The 15,800-nt window shown below is 27.1% G+C and overlaps 1 protein-coding gene across 2 annotated transcripts in view; it reads right to left on the bottom strand.

Annotated features, from left to right (window-relative positions):
- dom (domino) overlaps positions 1 to 15,800 on the bottom strand; it is a 179,706-nt gene that overhangs the window by 83,926 nt on the left and 79,980 nt on the right. For both annotated transcript variants that reach the window (XM_067279421.1, XM_067279424.1), the window contains exons 18-27: positions 13,886 to 14,072; positions 11,845 to 12,033; positions 10,162 to 10,429; positions 9,668 to 9,979; positions 9,417 to 9,593; positions 8,483 to 8,619; positions 5,967 to 6,274; positions 4,238 to 4,440; positions 3,287 to 3,456; positions 493 to 689 (exon numbers count right to left, since the gene is read on the bottom strand). In XM_067279421.1, the coding sequence (XP_067135522.1) occupies positions 493 to 689; positions 3,287 to 3,456; positions 4,238 to 4,440; positions 5,967 to 6,274; positions 8,483 to 8,619; positions 9,417 to 9,593; positions 9,668 to 9,979; positions 10,162 to 10,429; positions 11,845 to 12,033; positions 13,886 to 14,072 (2,148 nt within the window). The remainder of the gene's footprint in view (positions 1 to 492; positions 690 to 3,286; positions 3,457 to 4,237; positions 4,441 to 5,966; positions 6,275 to 8,482; positions 8,620 to 9,416; positions 9,594 to 9,667; positions 9,980 to 10,161; positions 10,430 to 11,844; positions 12,034 to 13,885; positions 14,073 to 15,800) is intronic.

Genomic DNA, 15,800 nt, shown 5'->3' with positions numbered 1-15,800 from the left:
ACATGGCATTCGAAGCACTATGGCTCTGGAAACTTTCTTTGGTCTCATGATGGCGCTAAAAGGAAAGGAAAGCAATGGAATTGTTTGCCTAGATGCACGGAGTAATGCTCACATAATGAGAAACAATGCCACACTGAGCAGGAAAACACATGGGTTGTCCTATGTTTTCCCAAAATTAACAGGAGGTCACGTGAACACACTGACAAAATCCAAAAAAAATGTTCGCAAAAAACAACAACAAAAACCGAAACAGATGATAACCAAAGTAAATGAAAACCGAGGCATTACTGTATGTCTTTAGCAAAAGTTAACTTTCAGGAAGTTTTTGAAAAACATTTACAATACTTAATTTAATATACATTGAAAATAAATAGGTGTCTATTTTAAATACAAGTATGTTAATGCTTAAATACCTAATTGATTAATTATAATTTTGTACAGAAATACAAATATTCATAATTTTCTTATATCAAATATAATTATAGCAGTTACCTGTATATGTGAACATCTCTAGTTTGGCCTATTCTATGGCATCGATCTTGAGCTTGGGCATCCATTGTTGGATTCCAATCACTGTCATAAAAAATAACAGTATCTGCACCTGTCAAATTTACTCCAATTCCACCAGATCGTGTTGATAAAATGAAACAAAATATTCTTCTATCAGCATTAAATCTTTCCATTAGTACCTAATAGTGAAACAAAAAATTTTTTAGAAATTTATATTAAACAAAGAGTTGCACACATATATTAATCATTACAGTATTTATTATGCATATATTATTTAAATAAAAGAACGTTAAACAGTTTTCATTTAACATTAAAAATCAATGATTTTACATGTTATTGTGACAAGAGAAATAGATAACTTAATATGTTTATAATAAGAAAAGAAAAGATTTAAAATTTTGATAACTTCAATGGTATTGTCAATATATGCCACAAGATTTATTGTTATGTCACTGTGATTAATTCAGTTGGTCTATGTAAAATACTGATGACTTTAACAGATACTTCAAGCTCTTCAAGCAATACTTCATCTCTATGTATATCTCCCGCACCACTGTGAGTGGATACTAGTTCTGCAGTGTAATCTACATGTATACTTTGTTTAGTCTGTCCTATTCATGTCCCTTCTACCCATAATCACGGGCTAGACATGCACATATTGTATATTTTCAGTGTTCTTTTGTATTTTGTGTCTTTTATGTTTACATACTGTTTTCATGTTCAGCTTATTTGTTTTAGTCTTAGTTTAATTCTGCATTTATTCTCTTTGTTTGTTTTTTTTTTAAATTTTATTAATTCTTTTATTGTAACTTTTATTCATTGTACACCATCTATTCAAATCCTGTACACCTGTTCTGTGCCATCACTTGGTTATGCAAAAGCGGTACCAAGTATATACTGTTTGTAGTATGTTTTATTTAATAAAAACCTGAATCTGATACTTCAAGCATCATATGACATCAAAATTAATAGAAATTGACTTTTTTGAAAACAAAAAATGTGGCACAATAAATTCAACTTAAAAAAGTATTTTTTTAAAAAATAAATTTAAGAATATACAGGGTGCGGCGCCAAAACCCGGACAAAATTCAATTTTAATTTCCCGCCATACCAACCACCGGTAGATGTCATGTTTGGCGTTCAAATAGCTTGACATGTGTATTAAACCATTTTAACCGCGAAACAGTCGCCATGTTGAAACAAAGTGCTGAGTATAACTGAAGAGCCGCGATTATCGAAAGTATTCGCGCTGGGCGCTCGGCGACAGAAATTATTCAGTTCTTCGGATACCTGAGATCGACTGTTTATGATGTCGTTGCAAAATACAATCAGTCAGAGAAGTCAAATGAAGGTTTTGCAACACTGGCAAGGAAAATTCACTCGAAGGAGCGCATTGTCAGAAACCCCTGAAATCATTCAACGGGCTCAGGAGCTGATTTTTGAGGATCCAGGTCAGTCGATCCGAAAATTGTCGCCAGTTGTTGGTGTGAGCAAGAAAACTAGCGTAGAATCGTTGAGGAGGACCTCCGCTACAAGTCTTACACAATTAAAGTGAGACAGATGCTTTCTGAAGCTGCCAGGACAAAGCGAGTTGAACGCTGTAACCTGCTTTTGTGTTCCTTAAAAAACAATGCTGCCGGACGACTCAGATTTTTTTCTGACGAGAAAATTTTTACTGTTGATGCGAAAATCAATCGAAGAAATGACCGATGGCTTGCCCACGACCCAGAAGATGTCCCTGTTATTGCAAAAAACGAAATTTCCGGCAAATGTTCATGTGCTAGGTGTTGTGTCCAGTGAGGGTGATGTCATGCCACCGTATTTCGTTAACAAAGAGGAAAATGTCACAAAATGTTTATTTGCATGCTCTGTCAAATGTAGTGAAGCCATGGATGAAAACTGTGTCATCTGGAAAGCCGTATGTTTTCCAGCAGGATGGTGCGCCCTGCCCACACAAGTCATTTGGTGCAAAATTGGTTGTTGGATAACGTCGACATGTTTTGGTCAAAAGAATTCTGGCCTCCCAACAGCCCAGATTTAAATCCTCTGGACTTCTACAAATGGAGCGTAGTTGAAAGGGTCACAAACAAGACCAGACATGCAAACATCACATCGTTGAGAGCCGCTATTGATGCGGCATTCACCAATATCGACCGTGAGACATTAAAGCGCGCATGCGCACGATTCAGACCGAGAATAGAGGCTGTCATTCAAGCAGGAGGGAGCTACATTGAATAAATGTATTCTGTATGACATTGCAAACAATGTGATTTAAAAAAATTTGTAAACCTTTTCGTTTTTTCAATAAGAAATATGTTTGAAAAAAAATGTGTAATTTGTCCGGATTTTGGCGCCGCACCCTGTATAAATAATTTTGCATTTACAATGCATCATTCTATAAAATCTGTTTCATTTTGAAAACAGAATGTGTAATTCACAGAAGATGGGAAGAAAATACTTCCTGAAAAATATCATAAATTAAAAAGTTTGTTCCATAGTTATTAGTTGTTGTTTTGCAATTAAATTTTTTTTTTGTTTTTTCAGAGTTCCACTAAAATATCCAAATATATACAATATAATTGGTGTTTGATGTCATAACTTATAATTACCAATTAAAAATCAAAAGTTCTTTTTGTCTAGATCAAAAAACTATATAATAAAAATATATTATTATATGATGATAAAGTTCTTGAATTTATAAGATATAATGAAACTAAACAAGTAAAAAATAATTTTTTAAAATTATGTGTGAAGTTTTTAATAATTAAATAATCACCTGTCTTTGATCGACTCTTGTAGTTCCATCTAATCTCAAATAGGTATGGCCATGATGATTTAAAAACTGTTCAAACACATCAAGCATCCTCGTCATCTGTGTAAAAATTAGTACTCTGTGTCCTTCGCTTTTCAATTGCCAGAGCAATTTATCTAATGTTTGAAGTTTACCTAAATAATTAAGAGAAAAAAATCAAATATATGCAATAAAAAAATTTTTTACATTACACAATTTAAACAAATCTAAAATTTTACAATTTTAATAACAATCATTAAAAAAATTTGTTTTAATGTTCGTAACCTATTGTAGATATTTGTAGTTTAATAATTACAAATATCTAAAATGATTAACATTCATTCAGATATTTTGTAACTAACATATGTATATAACTTTTTTCTTATAGTCCAGTTTTCATATGTTACTGTTATTCTATAAATTTTTACAATTAATTATAACATTAATATTTAATTAAAAAAAAAATCACTAAAAACTGCTATTTTGTTCACTTCTAAATTTATATTAAATAATAATAAAGATAATAAAAAATAAATAAATGTTTATTTAATAAATATTAAATAATTGTTTTATTAATCAGTCTTAATTTTAATATAGATCATGCTATATTTTAAATAACAACAAAGCATTACATATTTAAATATAATAGAAATGCTCTATTATATTTACAATACAGGATAATTAAAAACAAAATTCATCCAGGATCATTAAATTTATTTGGGGAAAAAATATTGTATATAAATTAATCATGAAATGAAAGACTAAAAAATTAAATAATATTATTTATTTGTTATATTATCTTATAATTTAAAAAAAAAATAATTTGAATAACTGATATGCATTTTAAGATAAGTTAAAATATAAATTAATCATTGAACAATTTTTATAAGGAAAAGTAAATTAACAAAAATACATTAAAATGCTTGTCATACTTACCACAATCATACTGAATAAGCCTCAATTCAGGAAATTGAGTTCTGGTGTTACTTGTTATTGGATGGAGTAAAGAACATCTAGCAGATAGTTCTTGATGCAAAAACTGAACTCTATGCTTTTCTTCATTCACAGCAGATGGAGATGGATGAGACGTATGCATTGTAATTTGAGGTGCAGTAACACCAGGAACCACAAAAACATACCTAACAGAAATTTAAAAAAAAAAAGAAAATTTAATTTTTAAAATTTTTCTTGAGTAATATACATACATTTATGAAAAGTACAAACTAAAAATTTTTAAAGAGGTGTTCTTAAAATGTAGAACATAAAAAGTTACGATGTGAATTTATAAAAATTATTTATACTGTACTTTCGTATGATTTACACACAAGCATACAAAAGAGTATAGTTAGGATAAAAATATCAAACTAATGGAAAGAAACAAAAGCTAATTTTATAAAATGTAGTGGAATGCAAAGATGTGTTAAACTGATTTATTCTATGCTGAATCAATAATAGGTGTACATAAACATATTAGATTCAAGTGATTTTTCATAACCATTTTTATTTATAAATTTTATTGTCTTATACTAATTAATTCAATTAATTGCAAAAATTATTTAAAAACAATGAACATTATTTATATCTTCTTTTGTTCTGACTGACTGAAATACTTATAAAATTGTAAGTTGTAGTTAGAGCAAGCATTTTTATAACAAAAGTTTTTTTAAGAGGGGCTTTTTAGTATATCTATTCCATATATTATTATTATTATTATTATAATTTAATTCTAAACTTTAATAATAATAAATAAACAATAATAATATAATAATAAACTTTAATAATGGAAAAAGAGACCAGAATTATCTTGGTCAACAAGGACAAGACAATATTAGTAAATGTTAGTAATTCCCAATAATTATGGTACTCATTGGCAATGTCTGGCTATGTTCAACATTCCTCAAAATTCTTGGAAATTGTCAAAAGTGTTTATGATTTTGATAGTTTCCTGAGTTCTCAACATTGAATAACTTTCAGTAGGCAACATTTTTAAATCATTAGCAATATTTTAAAAACAAAAAAGCAACCATTAGCATTATTCTTTTACTATTAAGAATTTCATGCAGTATTATAAAAGATAATATTTATCTGCTGATATTACAAATCTGTTTTAAATAACACAACAGAAAAATGATAAAATTTGCATGCTTCATATATAAACCCAAAATTTAATTTTTCAATTGACATAATTTAAAAACAATGTTAATCATGGTCATAATGTAAACTAGTAGCAGTGTCAATTTACGTAATTATTTATATTACTATTTTCAAATGCATTTTACGAATGATTGTAGTGAAAACTTTTTAAATTATTTACAAAACAAGATATGTTGCAAATGCTATTTATAAAATATATTATAACATAACAAATGAAAATGAAATAAAGCTTGAAGAAACTTAGTAATATAAATTTATGAAAAAATACATATAAAAATATATAAAAAATAAAAATAAACCAAAAATTAGTAATCAGAACAATTATCAATTAGAAAAACTTACTAAAATCTGTTTATTTTAAGATCAATAAATATTTATTATTATAAATTAACCAATTTATAATAATAAATATAAATACAGATAGTTGGCATGTAATTAACAAAAGTGCATTCAAATATTTGCATTAATTATTATAAATAAAAGTGTAATGAAATAAAATATTTAGACAAACCTTGTAATAATATCTTTTAATTCTTCGAGGTAAGATTCTGGAGTATGAATCATGGAAGAAAGTGCTTGAGTATAATACCAATAGTCAGAACATCTTTCTTGAACGTAAGGAGCATTGTAGCAATTGACATATCCCATTCCATGCCATGGCTTTGACTGAGAACATGGTTGAATATCATTTACTACGGTAACAGTTTTAATAAGGTCTAACCCATAAAGAGGACGTGCAACACATCTTCTTGCATTGATATAACCCAATCTTTCCAACTTCTCTTTTTGTCTTTCATTGCGTTTTTCAACTAAAGATTCCTGGAATGAAAATTGTTATTAAATCAAACAAAATAATAATCTCAATAATCAGAAATAAAAATATTAAAGCATGATTTTATTTGAGATGCTTTCCTTGATTACTGTATAAATCTAATAATTAAAAAAGCCTACATATGTGTATGTACAACTATAAACTATATTAAAAAACATTGAAATCTACACTGCAATGAAATTTAATAGTTTTGTGTATATATATAACCGATTTTAAGCTTTAATAAGAAATCATTAATAACTATAATAATAAGAATAATTTTATTTACATTTAACTAAAAAACTAACAGTAAATATATAATAAATCAATATTCATATATAAAAGTAAAATTTTTATATACAAATATCAATTATTTACATAGTAGTACTTATATTTATTTAATTTGTTAAAACAAAATTAAAGTACTCTAACTCTCAACAACCTACATGTCACTAGTACATTGTCAATGTTAGTACTAAAAAAGATGTATGTTTTTAAACCTGCATTAATTATATAAACAATAATCTCTCATGAAACTAAGAATACTAAGCATATCTCTCTAACATTTTCTAACTAATTACTGTCTAATGTAATTAGCATTTTGTATAGTGCTGATAAAAACAAGTTTCCAAAATCTGGCATTAAACCCAGTAATAATAGAATAATCTGAATCTGAAATATAACAGTTTTATTAAAAACTGATCTTGATTTTATTCATTGTTTTAATAATCAAATAAAAATTGTTGTAATATTCTTTAAATGATATTTATTAACTATAATCAACAGTTTATTTTTTTAAATCAGACATAAATTAAAGGATACAATAAAATCATATTAAAATGTAAAGATAGCATCATTTTTTATTTTTAACTAATTGAATCAATAATATATATATATATATTATTATTATTATTATTATTATTACTTATTATTATTCAATTAAAAATTAAATTTAAAAGTATAAGACCAATTATATTAGAGAAAAATCACCATACAGGACTGTTAAGATTATTGAAGATAGTATCATAACTCAAAATCAATATTACCGTATTTCCATGCATACTTTTCACACCCATATTTCTAAGAAATGTTTTTAGAGAAAACAAAATATTTGAGTATTTTTTGCATAAAAAATGCAAGACTTCTCATACTGAATTGTTTACTTTCTTTGGTGTATGAGATAGGACATGCCAACAAGAACTTTTATGGTATATAGGTGCCTTGTTTACTCTCATTCCATTGTATAAGCTCAACAGTATGGTATCTTTGTACTTGCTGGAGGCTATGAGGGTGGAGAAGAAGGGAAGTTGTTAATTGCAAATTATGATGCCTTATAGCACTTTTCCTTACAAGGTTCCTTAGTGATGATCAAACTGAGTGGCATTAACTGCAACTTTGTGAGATGGCAAGAAAAAAATAACAGTTTTACCACACAGTATAAAATTAAAGTAATCTGCTTTCCAGAACAGAACAGAAATTGAGAGGATAAATGAAAATTTGATGTTAGTGAGGCACTTGTTTCCTACTAGTGTAAACAAAAAGAAGCTCTAAGCAACAAAAGGTCCAATGTGAAAGCATTTTGTGACTGAAAAGTATCTCCAATTTAAGGAAGAATTATTATGGTATGTTGAAGAAAAGCGCAATGACGACTGTGCTATAACACATGATATGTTGTAATTATGGGCTTGAAGTTTTTCTCACACAAAATATTTCTTTCCTTGAGTTTAAGGATAGTCAAGGATGGGTTAGCAGATTTATGAAGAGAAAAATTTTTCTCTTCATAAAACTACACTGTGCCAAAGGTTGAATAAATAGTGAATAATTACTGATAAGTCTACTTTTGAAAATAATTTGCATATTTTTTCACATCTCAATTTTCAATTAGTAAAAAATGGCAAAAAAGTGTGAAAAATATGCTTGGAAATACAATATGTGAATTATAGTGATAATCCTCTCAAATTCATTTATAATAAAACTATAAAAGCTCCTATTATAATTTAAAATAATTTTATTATGCAATCTATTTTAAAAGCAGAAAATTGATTATTGTTACTATCATATTAATTAATATTAATATATTACAACAAACTGAAAAGTTAATAATAGTTAATATCTTAATTTTAAAATTAGGAAATATTTCTGAATAGACACAGAATAATGATTATGAAATTTCACACAAAACTGATGTTAATTAATGAAATGAAATATATAAATACCATGTAAAATATTGACTTTCTGTTATCATTCTTCTTATAATCTGTTTTGAATGGTAATTGAGACTGATTGTCGGAACGTGTAACTGGTTTAGTAGGAATATGCATTACAGGTGATTTAGTACTATACACAGAAGATCCTAAATGATTAAAAAAGAAATACATAAATGATGATTATAAATTTATGTTTTTTAGAGTAAAATTGTATTAACATATTATATAAATAAATAACTTTAAGAATGATGTATAATGCTATTTAAATGAATTTTTCAGTCTGGTTTACTATTCATATATAAGTATTTATAATTTCATTTTTGTATGAAAGATAACTTAATTCATATCCCACACCTAATAAGATACTACTCTGTATTCATAAACAAAACAATAACTTCCAATTTAAAATAAAGCTTATATGAATACAAAGTTATTTATTTCTGAGACAAACTCAAGCACTATGGCAATGTTCTTTAAAGTGATGAAATCTAAAGATTGGCACTTTTCCACAAATTTGAGAAAAATACTTCTATCTGGTAAACAAAACAAATGCATGTGCAAATAATGTCAGTTTTTATTTTATTACTGATATTAACTTTCCCCATTATCATTTTTCTAATTACAGTACATACAAATCTTTCCTTTTTGAGATCTTATTCATTTAGGCTTTATACCTGTATGAACACACAGTTCAAACATGATAATTCTCTTTAGCCTTCTCAATATATGAGATAGCAAATATTGCCAATCCACTATCTCACAAACTGTACAGAAATGTCAAATATCTAAAGCTAGGCTTCATCAGATTGTCTTTTAGCTAGACATTAATACAGAAGCTAATTAATTTGGACTAAAAGCTAGGAGGTTAATCTATATAGGATTTTTTCTTAGAAAATATTTTTTAAATTAAAAAATATGAGAACAAATATCTCATAATTGTTACCTGAAACAGTAGTATTTGAAACAGGATTGATGTTCAATGGAGCTACTCGAACAACAGGTTTAGTAGTTGCTATTGTTGATATGCCACTAGTCAAATTTTTTATTATGCCAGATGAAGCATTACTTGTTAAAACTGGTTGATTTGCACTAATACTGAATTTATTTGCTTGAGTATAAACTAAAAAATAAAATAAAAAAATAAATAATGTATGTATTTATTTTAATTTTTTATTTTGTGTAATATAAGCCTACCAGAAGGAGTAGCTATAGGTGGAACTTGGACTACTACAGAAGCAGAAACATTTCCAGCAATAGTTGGTGTAACAGCAACTGACTGTTGAAACTGTCCAAGAGTTAATGTTTCAGAATTTGCATTTCCAACTGTTGAAGCTGGTGTCAATAATATATGCTGTCCAGTAGCTGTCTGGACCAATCTTCCAATTCCTAAAGGCATAGCCAATCTTGCACCTCCTTGTCCTGTCTGTTGGATCTGAACAGTGATTGGAGTTGTTGTTACCATTTGTGATGCTAAACTGACTGGAGTTAATTGTGCAACAGAAAAATCTAATGCAAAAAAATATATATATTTTTAAAATTTAAATAGTATTTTAAAATAATAAAATCAATACAACTTAATCTAAGTATTCAATATTAGTAAACCATTTGTGAAACCTATTTAACTATAATAAATCTTATGCTCTAAAGGAATTTAATAATAAATATCTTTAAAAATATTTAATACTTACTACTGCTTGTAGACTGTTGTATTAATTGAAGAGTATACTCTGTTGAAGATGTTTGATTAATTGTTGGATTATTTCCAATTCCAATGGCAGCAACAGGACTAGTGGCACGAGATGAAGGAGCAGAATTTGGACCAGAAACAACAACTATCCTTTGCTGCTGATTAGATATTGGAGAAGACACTAATGTTGATCTTGTAACTCCTTGCATTGCAGTTCGTACAATAGCTGGTGCCTTTGGTGAAGTCCCTGGATTCGTCGAACCATTTGTCTAAAAGAGATTATTATTTTGTTAACTGAAAAGAAATATTCTATCTATTTATAGAATACATATTTGTATAAGTTAAAGTGCATTGTTTATCAAATAGTGTGTCTGATATATTTAAAAATATAAATATATAAATTTTGAATCTGTATACAAGGGAACGTCAAAAATGAATCATTTTTTAACCTACTAAAAATTCCCCCATCAAGCATTATGAAATACTTCTTATGAGAAAGTAGATATTAAAGAATTGAGAATTGAGAAGAGTAAAGATTTAATGAAATTCAAGAAGAGTTGTTAATATTTCTACAAATTAAGTAGTTTATACTATCCATTGTAACATAAACAGCAACAAAACAAAATTTCACCTGGAGTGGACAAAAATAGTAGGAGTTACAGAGAATTCACTTATAAACACACAAACAGATTTAGGCCTTTATATTAAAATCTTTCTTTATAAAATTTCTTTATACACTACATTCTGAGTAAACACTATTGTCTTTTAAAAGATTTCCATGTTGTCTTCCTTTAGTAACAGAAACTTGAGTATTGTTTTGATGATTAATGCTGTTTCTGCAGCCCTTAACAATGCCATTCTTACTCGATGTTGCTCAAGTCAAACTTCAAGACCTTCAGTGGTCTCAGTTGTTCTTATTCTTTTATTCTAGAATTTACTTAACCAATATGCTTTCCTCTAAGCTTTTTTTTTTTCTTTTTAGAAAAAATAGTGAGTCTGTTTAGATCATTACTTCTGACTGGATAATAGAACGTCATGTGGGCATTATGAAAAGATTTTTTTTTAAATTTGTTACAGAAGTGACACAATACAGCTATCATTTCCAGAGTTTAAATTTAATAAAGTTTAAAATACACCATTTGCCAAAATATTTAAAAATGCAACTTAAGGGAAATTTCCTGTCAAGTGGGAATGTCACATGGTCACTGACATTACTGCAATGTAAGTGTGACCACTGATCCGAAATCTATAAAACATTTATTCTATAGCTAATATTTCTATAAAATAAGTAGTCTATACTTTTCATCAGAACATAAAACAAATATAACCAAAATTTCATCTGGATTGGACAAAAATTGCAGGAGTTATATAGTAATAACAGAGACTTATCACACTGCTACAGGTAACATCAAAATGACACTTCTGATAATAGAAAAGTCATTTTCATATTACCAGTAGCAGTTTGATAAGTCTCTTATCTCTACTATAGTATTTGAGATATTACTTTCATTGATAGATTTTCCTATATCAATTATATTTTATTATACTAAAAAATTTTTATTGCTAATAATATTGTAATTAAATAAAAATAAAAATAAATAATTTCCTACTTGATAAGATTTACGAAAAAATTTTCAAACAACATATTTTGGAATTTACTTCAATATAATTTTTTGAAATTTACCTGATTTGGTGCCTTTACTTGAAGACGAAGCTTACCGGGAGGACATCGTGGAGCAGGTTCAGGTTGACTATTTATATCTTCTATGAATCGAGCAGATGTTTGAAACTTTTTAATACGATGTGCAGCAAATGCAGTTAAATAAAGCTCCAAATCAATAATTAGAAGATTCAAAGACCAAAGATTTACATTCTGGAAGTCAGAAAATTGATAAAGTATTAATGAACAAATTCAGTAAAAAATATAGTTTAAAACAACATAACAATTAAATAGATATATTTTTAAATATTTAAAAATTAAACCACTTTTAATTTGAGAATTATTATTTTTGTTTGCTAGCAATTAATAAAATTCAACTGATATCAAATTCTATTGAGGATTTTAATTTCAACAGAAATTTATCAATAAAATGCAATTAAAAATCTGTTTTGTTTTCAGTTAGCTTTGAAGATGATGGGTGTATCTCCAATTAGTGGAAGTGAAGTACTAATGACTAGTTGTTCATTGATATTATTATTTAATATTTATCAAAAGGAAATAGAGAAAATAGATTCATTAAAAAAAAGAAAAACCTGATTTTATTTAACTTAATAATTAATACATAACTAATAAAAATGAGTTACATATAAACACCAAGTAATTATGTTTTACTACTTAGATTATTTCAATTTTAATTTTTAATAAATATATCTGTATTGATTGTGTATTAATTAATAATTGAAATAAAACCTAACTGATGTAAATAATTAATAAAATAAATTCGTTTTCATTACTCATTTTTAAATTTAACTACACTATCTAAATGATTCCATTAGCAAAAACATAGGAACTAATTAACAAAATGAAGTGTTTAACAAAAAAATTGTGATTAGTAAACAAATTTAATTACTAATACATTACATAGCCAGACTTAAAATATGGAAATAATGTCGTTACAATTTGATGCTTAATAACTCATTAAGTTTCAGATCAAAAAGAGCTATTTTTTTATTTGGTTTTTTTCCTCTGTAAGATTGTGAAATTTGTCTAAATATTTCTGAAACACTCTACATGTCTTGTATTTTATAATTATATATCTTCTTCTATAGAAAGAAATGGAATATAATATTGAAGAACAATTATTTCTAATTGGAATTTTTTTCCTCGTGATTTTGGAATGACTAAACATTTTCATAAATAGTTCGTTATTTCTAAAATTGATAAACCTTTCTTAAAATTCACTTTTCAAATTTACTTGTGTATGAATATTTTTTAATATTTGTTGTCTTTTCATTTGTCAATAAAACTCTTGCTGATCTCAAAATATTATTGATCAATTGATTTTTTAACAGATTCAACTTTTTAAATATTTTAAACTGCTGATTAACAAGCTGTCTTCCATGCAGGTTCAAATTCAAGTCAGCAATATATTTTGTCATACCTACAAAAATTATTACTTGCCAAATTATTTAGCCATTTGGGTTCCTCTAAATAAGTAACATCCTACTTAATAATCTTTTTATTTCTCCTAGAAGAACTGATTAGAATTGTTCTAATAAGCTTAGCTGCTCTGCAGAGTCAACTGACGTGACTGTAATAAATTTTATCGTGATATTTTTTTAAAAAGTTTTTGAACTGTCTACAATTAAGAGCTTTTAATCACATTAAATTTATAACTTCAATGGTTTACTTATTTCAAATTTCATTTAAAAATTTTTAAACACAGTTTCCCTTGATGAATTATACTGTACAATGTTTAATCATTTCATGTGAAATTTCACTCTTCTTATTAAAACATCTGATATATCAATACGTAAAGGTATATAGGCCATATAACTTTATTCCTTTATCAGACAAATATTAGTAAGAGATATTTCTAGTTATTAATGGGCCAGACTGAACTGCTTTGCAAACTGGATTATTTCTTGTAAATTATGTTAGACAGTCTTCAGTTATATTAAAATTATAAAAATATTTTTACATATGTTTAATTTTTATAAATATTATAACTTAATATTTTTAATATAACAAATAATAATTTGATGTTTTTACAAATTATACCTACTTTGAAAGGATCATATTCAAGAATTTTTCCCACTAAAGAAGCCAAATAGAAACATATTCCTTCCATCATAAATGGAGAAACAGTAGGACGAGATTCAAATAAATTTGGATGGTTGCAGACTTTCCTTAATTGCATCAGGACATTGATTACACTCATAAAATTTCCAGTTGTTAATGTTTCTTTTGTTCTATCAAAAATGTAATAAAAATTAAAATTTTATAAAAGTTACTGTAAAAAAGGGTTAGATTAATATAAAATTTTTCAAAAATAAATGAAGTAAAAAGATTAATTAGAAATATTTTAGTGGAATTTAAATAATAATCATCAAAATAATTATTTTTCAGTTCATAATACAGTAGAATCTCATTTTAATGGATCATAGAACAATGGATTTCTCGAAATAACAAATTTTTTTCCGGATCCTGCCTAATCAATGTAATTTTACCTCCTCTTAGGGGATCTGTTACTTGGAATAACAGATTTTTCCTACCCCAAATCTACTGTAAACTTTTAGTTAATATTGTCAACATTTAGTTAATATTAGAGTGTTTCTGAAAATTTGCAGAGTTTGATGATGTACTTGTTGGATTGCAATTTGAAAAAATTGTAGACCTATAAATTCCCACTGTCTGTTCTTCTTTAATCTCAAGAACAGAGTTAGATACATGAAAGTCAAGACCAGTTATAAAAAGCCTAGGGACAGGAGACCCAATTAACTATATATTAACTTCTGGTGCAAACTGAAAGATGTTATTTCAATTCAAAACTTTTCCCCTGAAAGGAGTTAATAGATGACCAGCACAACTATTGTTAAAAGAAAAGTATGATGTTTGGACACTTTTGAGGTAGAAAGCCTATATTTTAAATTAAATAAATTAAAAATTGTAGCCCAGCATTGTGACAATGTCACAATAAATAATTGCTCATTACATTTCGGATATATACAATTGAAGAATTGTATAAAGAAAGTCAGCCAGCTGATACAACTGAGGAGAAGTCACCTAGTGAACACTACCGCTGGTCCAAATTTAGCAAGGCCATAGAGTATTTTCAAGTTGTGAAGACCTTCCTACTGAACAGCATAAATGAACAGGCTGTACTGTACATGATATTGCTAATATCAAGAGGTGTTGTATTGAATAGACAGAAAAGTGGCATTGAAAGAAACCAAAATGGATGAGATTTTTAACAAATCATGAAATCAAGCAAAGTGCAAATGATCACATGTAATTTGCCTCTTTTTTATGCTTACAGTATGTACAGCTTTTGTCAGCTTTGTCATACACCTGTATGGCATAATATATACATACATTACAAACATATGTGCTTCTATAAAATAACGAATAGAGATCTCAAGGGATTGAATAATTTTGAGTACTGGTATTTCTTATGTACAGGGGTTAAAAAATGGAAATTTTTTTGAACAATGGATATTTTCCTGAGTGCAGAAAATCTGTTATCCACAATATAACAATTCCCAGAACAACAGATAATTTTTGGCAGCCGAAGCAATCCATTGAAGAGATTCTTCTGTAAATGTATTATTTTTAGAATGAATAAAATACTTTAAAGTGAACAACATACTTTATCTCTCTCTTTTGGCACATATTAATCAAAGTTGCTTAAAATTATATATCGTATCATAAATTTGTTAGTAATTTATTTAAATTACAATATAAAACTAAAATTTAAAAAAACAATTATAAAATATATAAACAATGTTGCATACAGAGAGAGATATGGCTGCATATAGTGTTAACTTTAAATACAATCAGTCCAACTTATAATTAATATTCACATAAAACAAAACTAACTATATTAAGTTACTTTAAAGTCCAAAAATTGGTCATACTAATTAACAATACCGTATGACATTTACAGTTAATATAATATTGTAATGGGGAATAAACACACT

This window comes from Centruroides vittatus, unplaced genomic scaffold (genome assembly GCF_030686945.1).
Source record: "Centruroides vittatus isolate TY-2023 unplaced genomic scaffold, ASM3068694v2 contig_1175, whole genome shotgun sequence".
Lineage (NCBI taxonomy): Eukaryota > Metazoa > Arthropoda > Arachnida > Scorpiones > Buthidae > Centruroides > Centruroides vittatus.
Note: the sequence above shows the minus strand (reverse complement) of the source record. Positions and strands in the feature narration are given on the sequence as shown.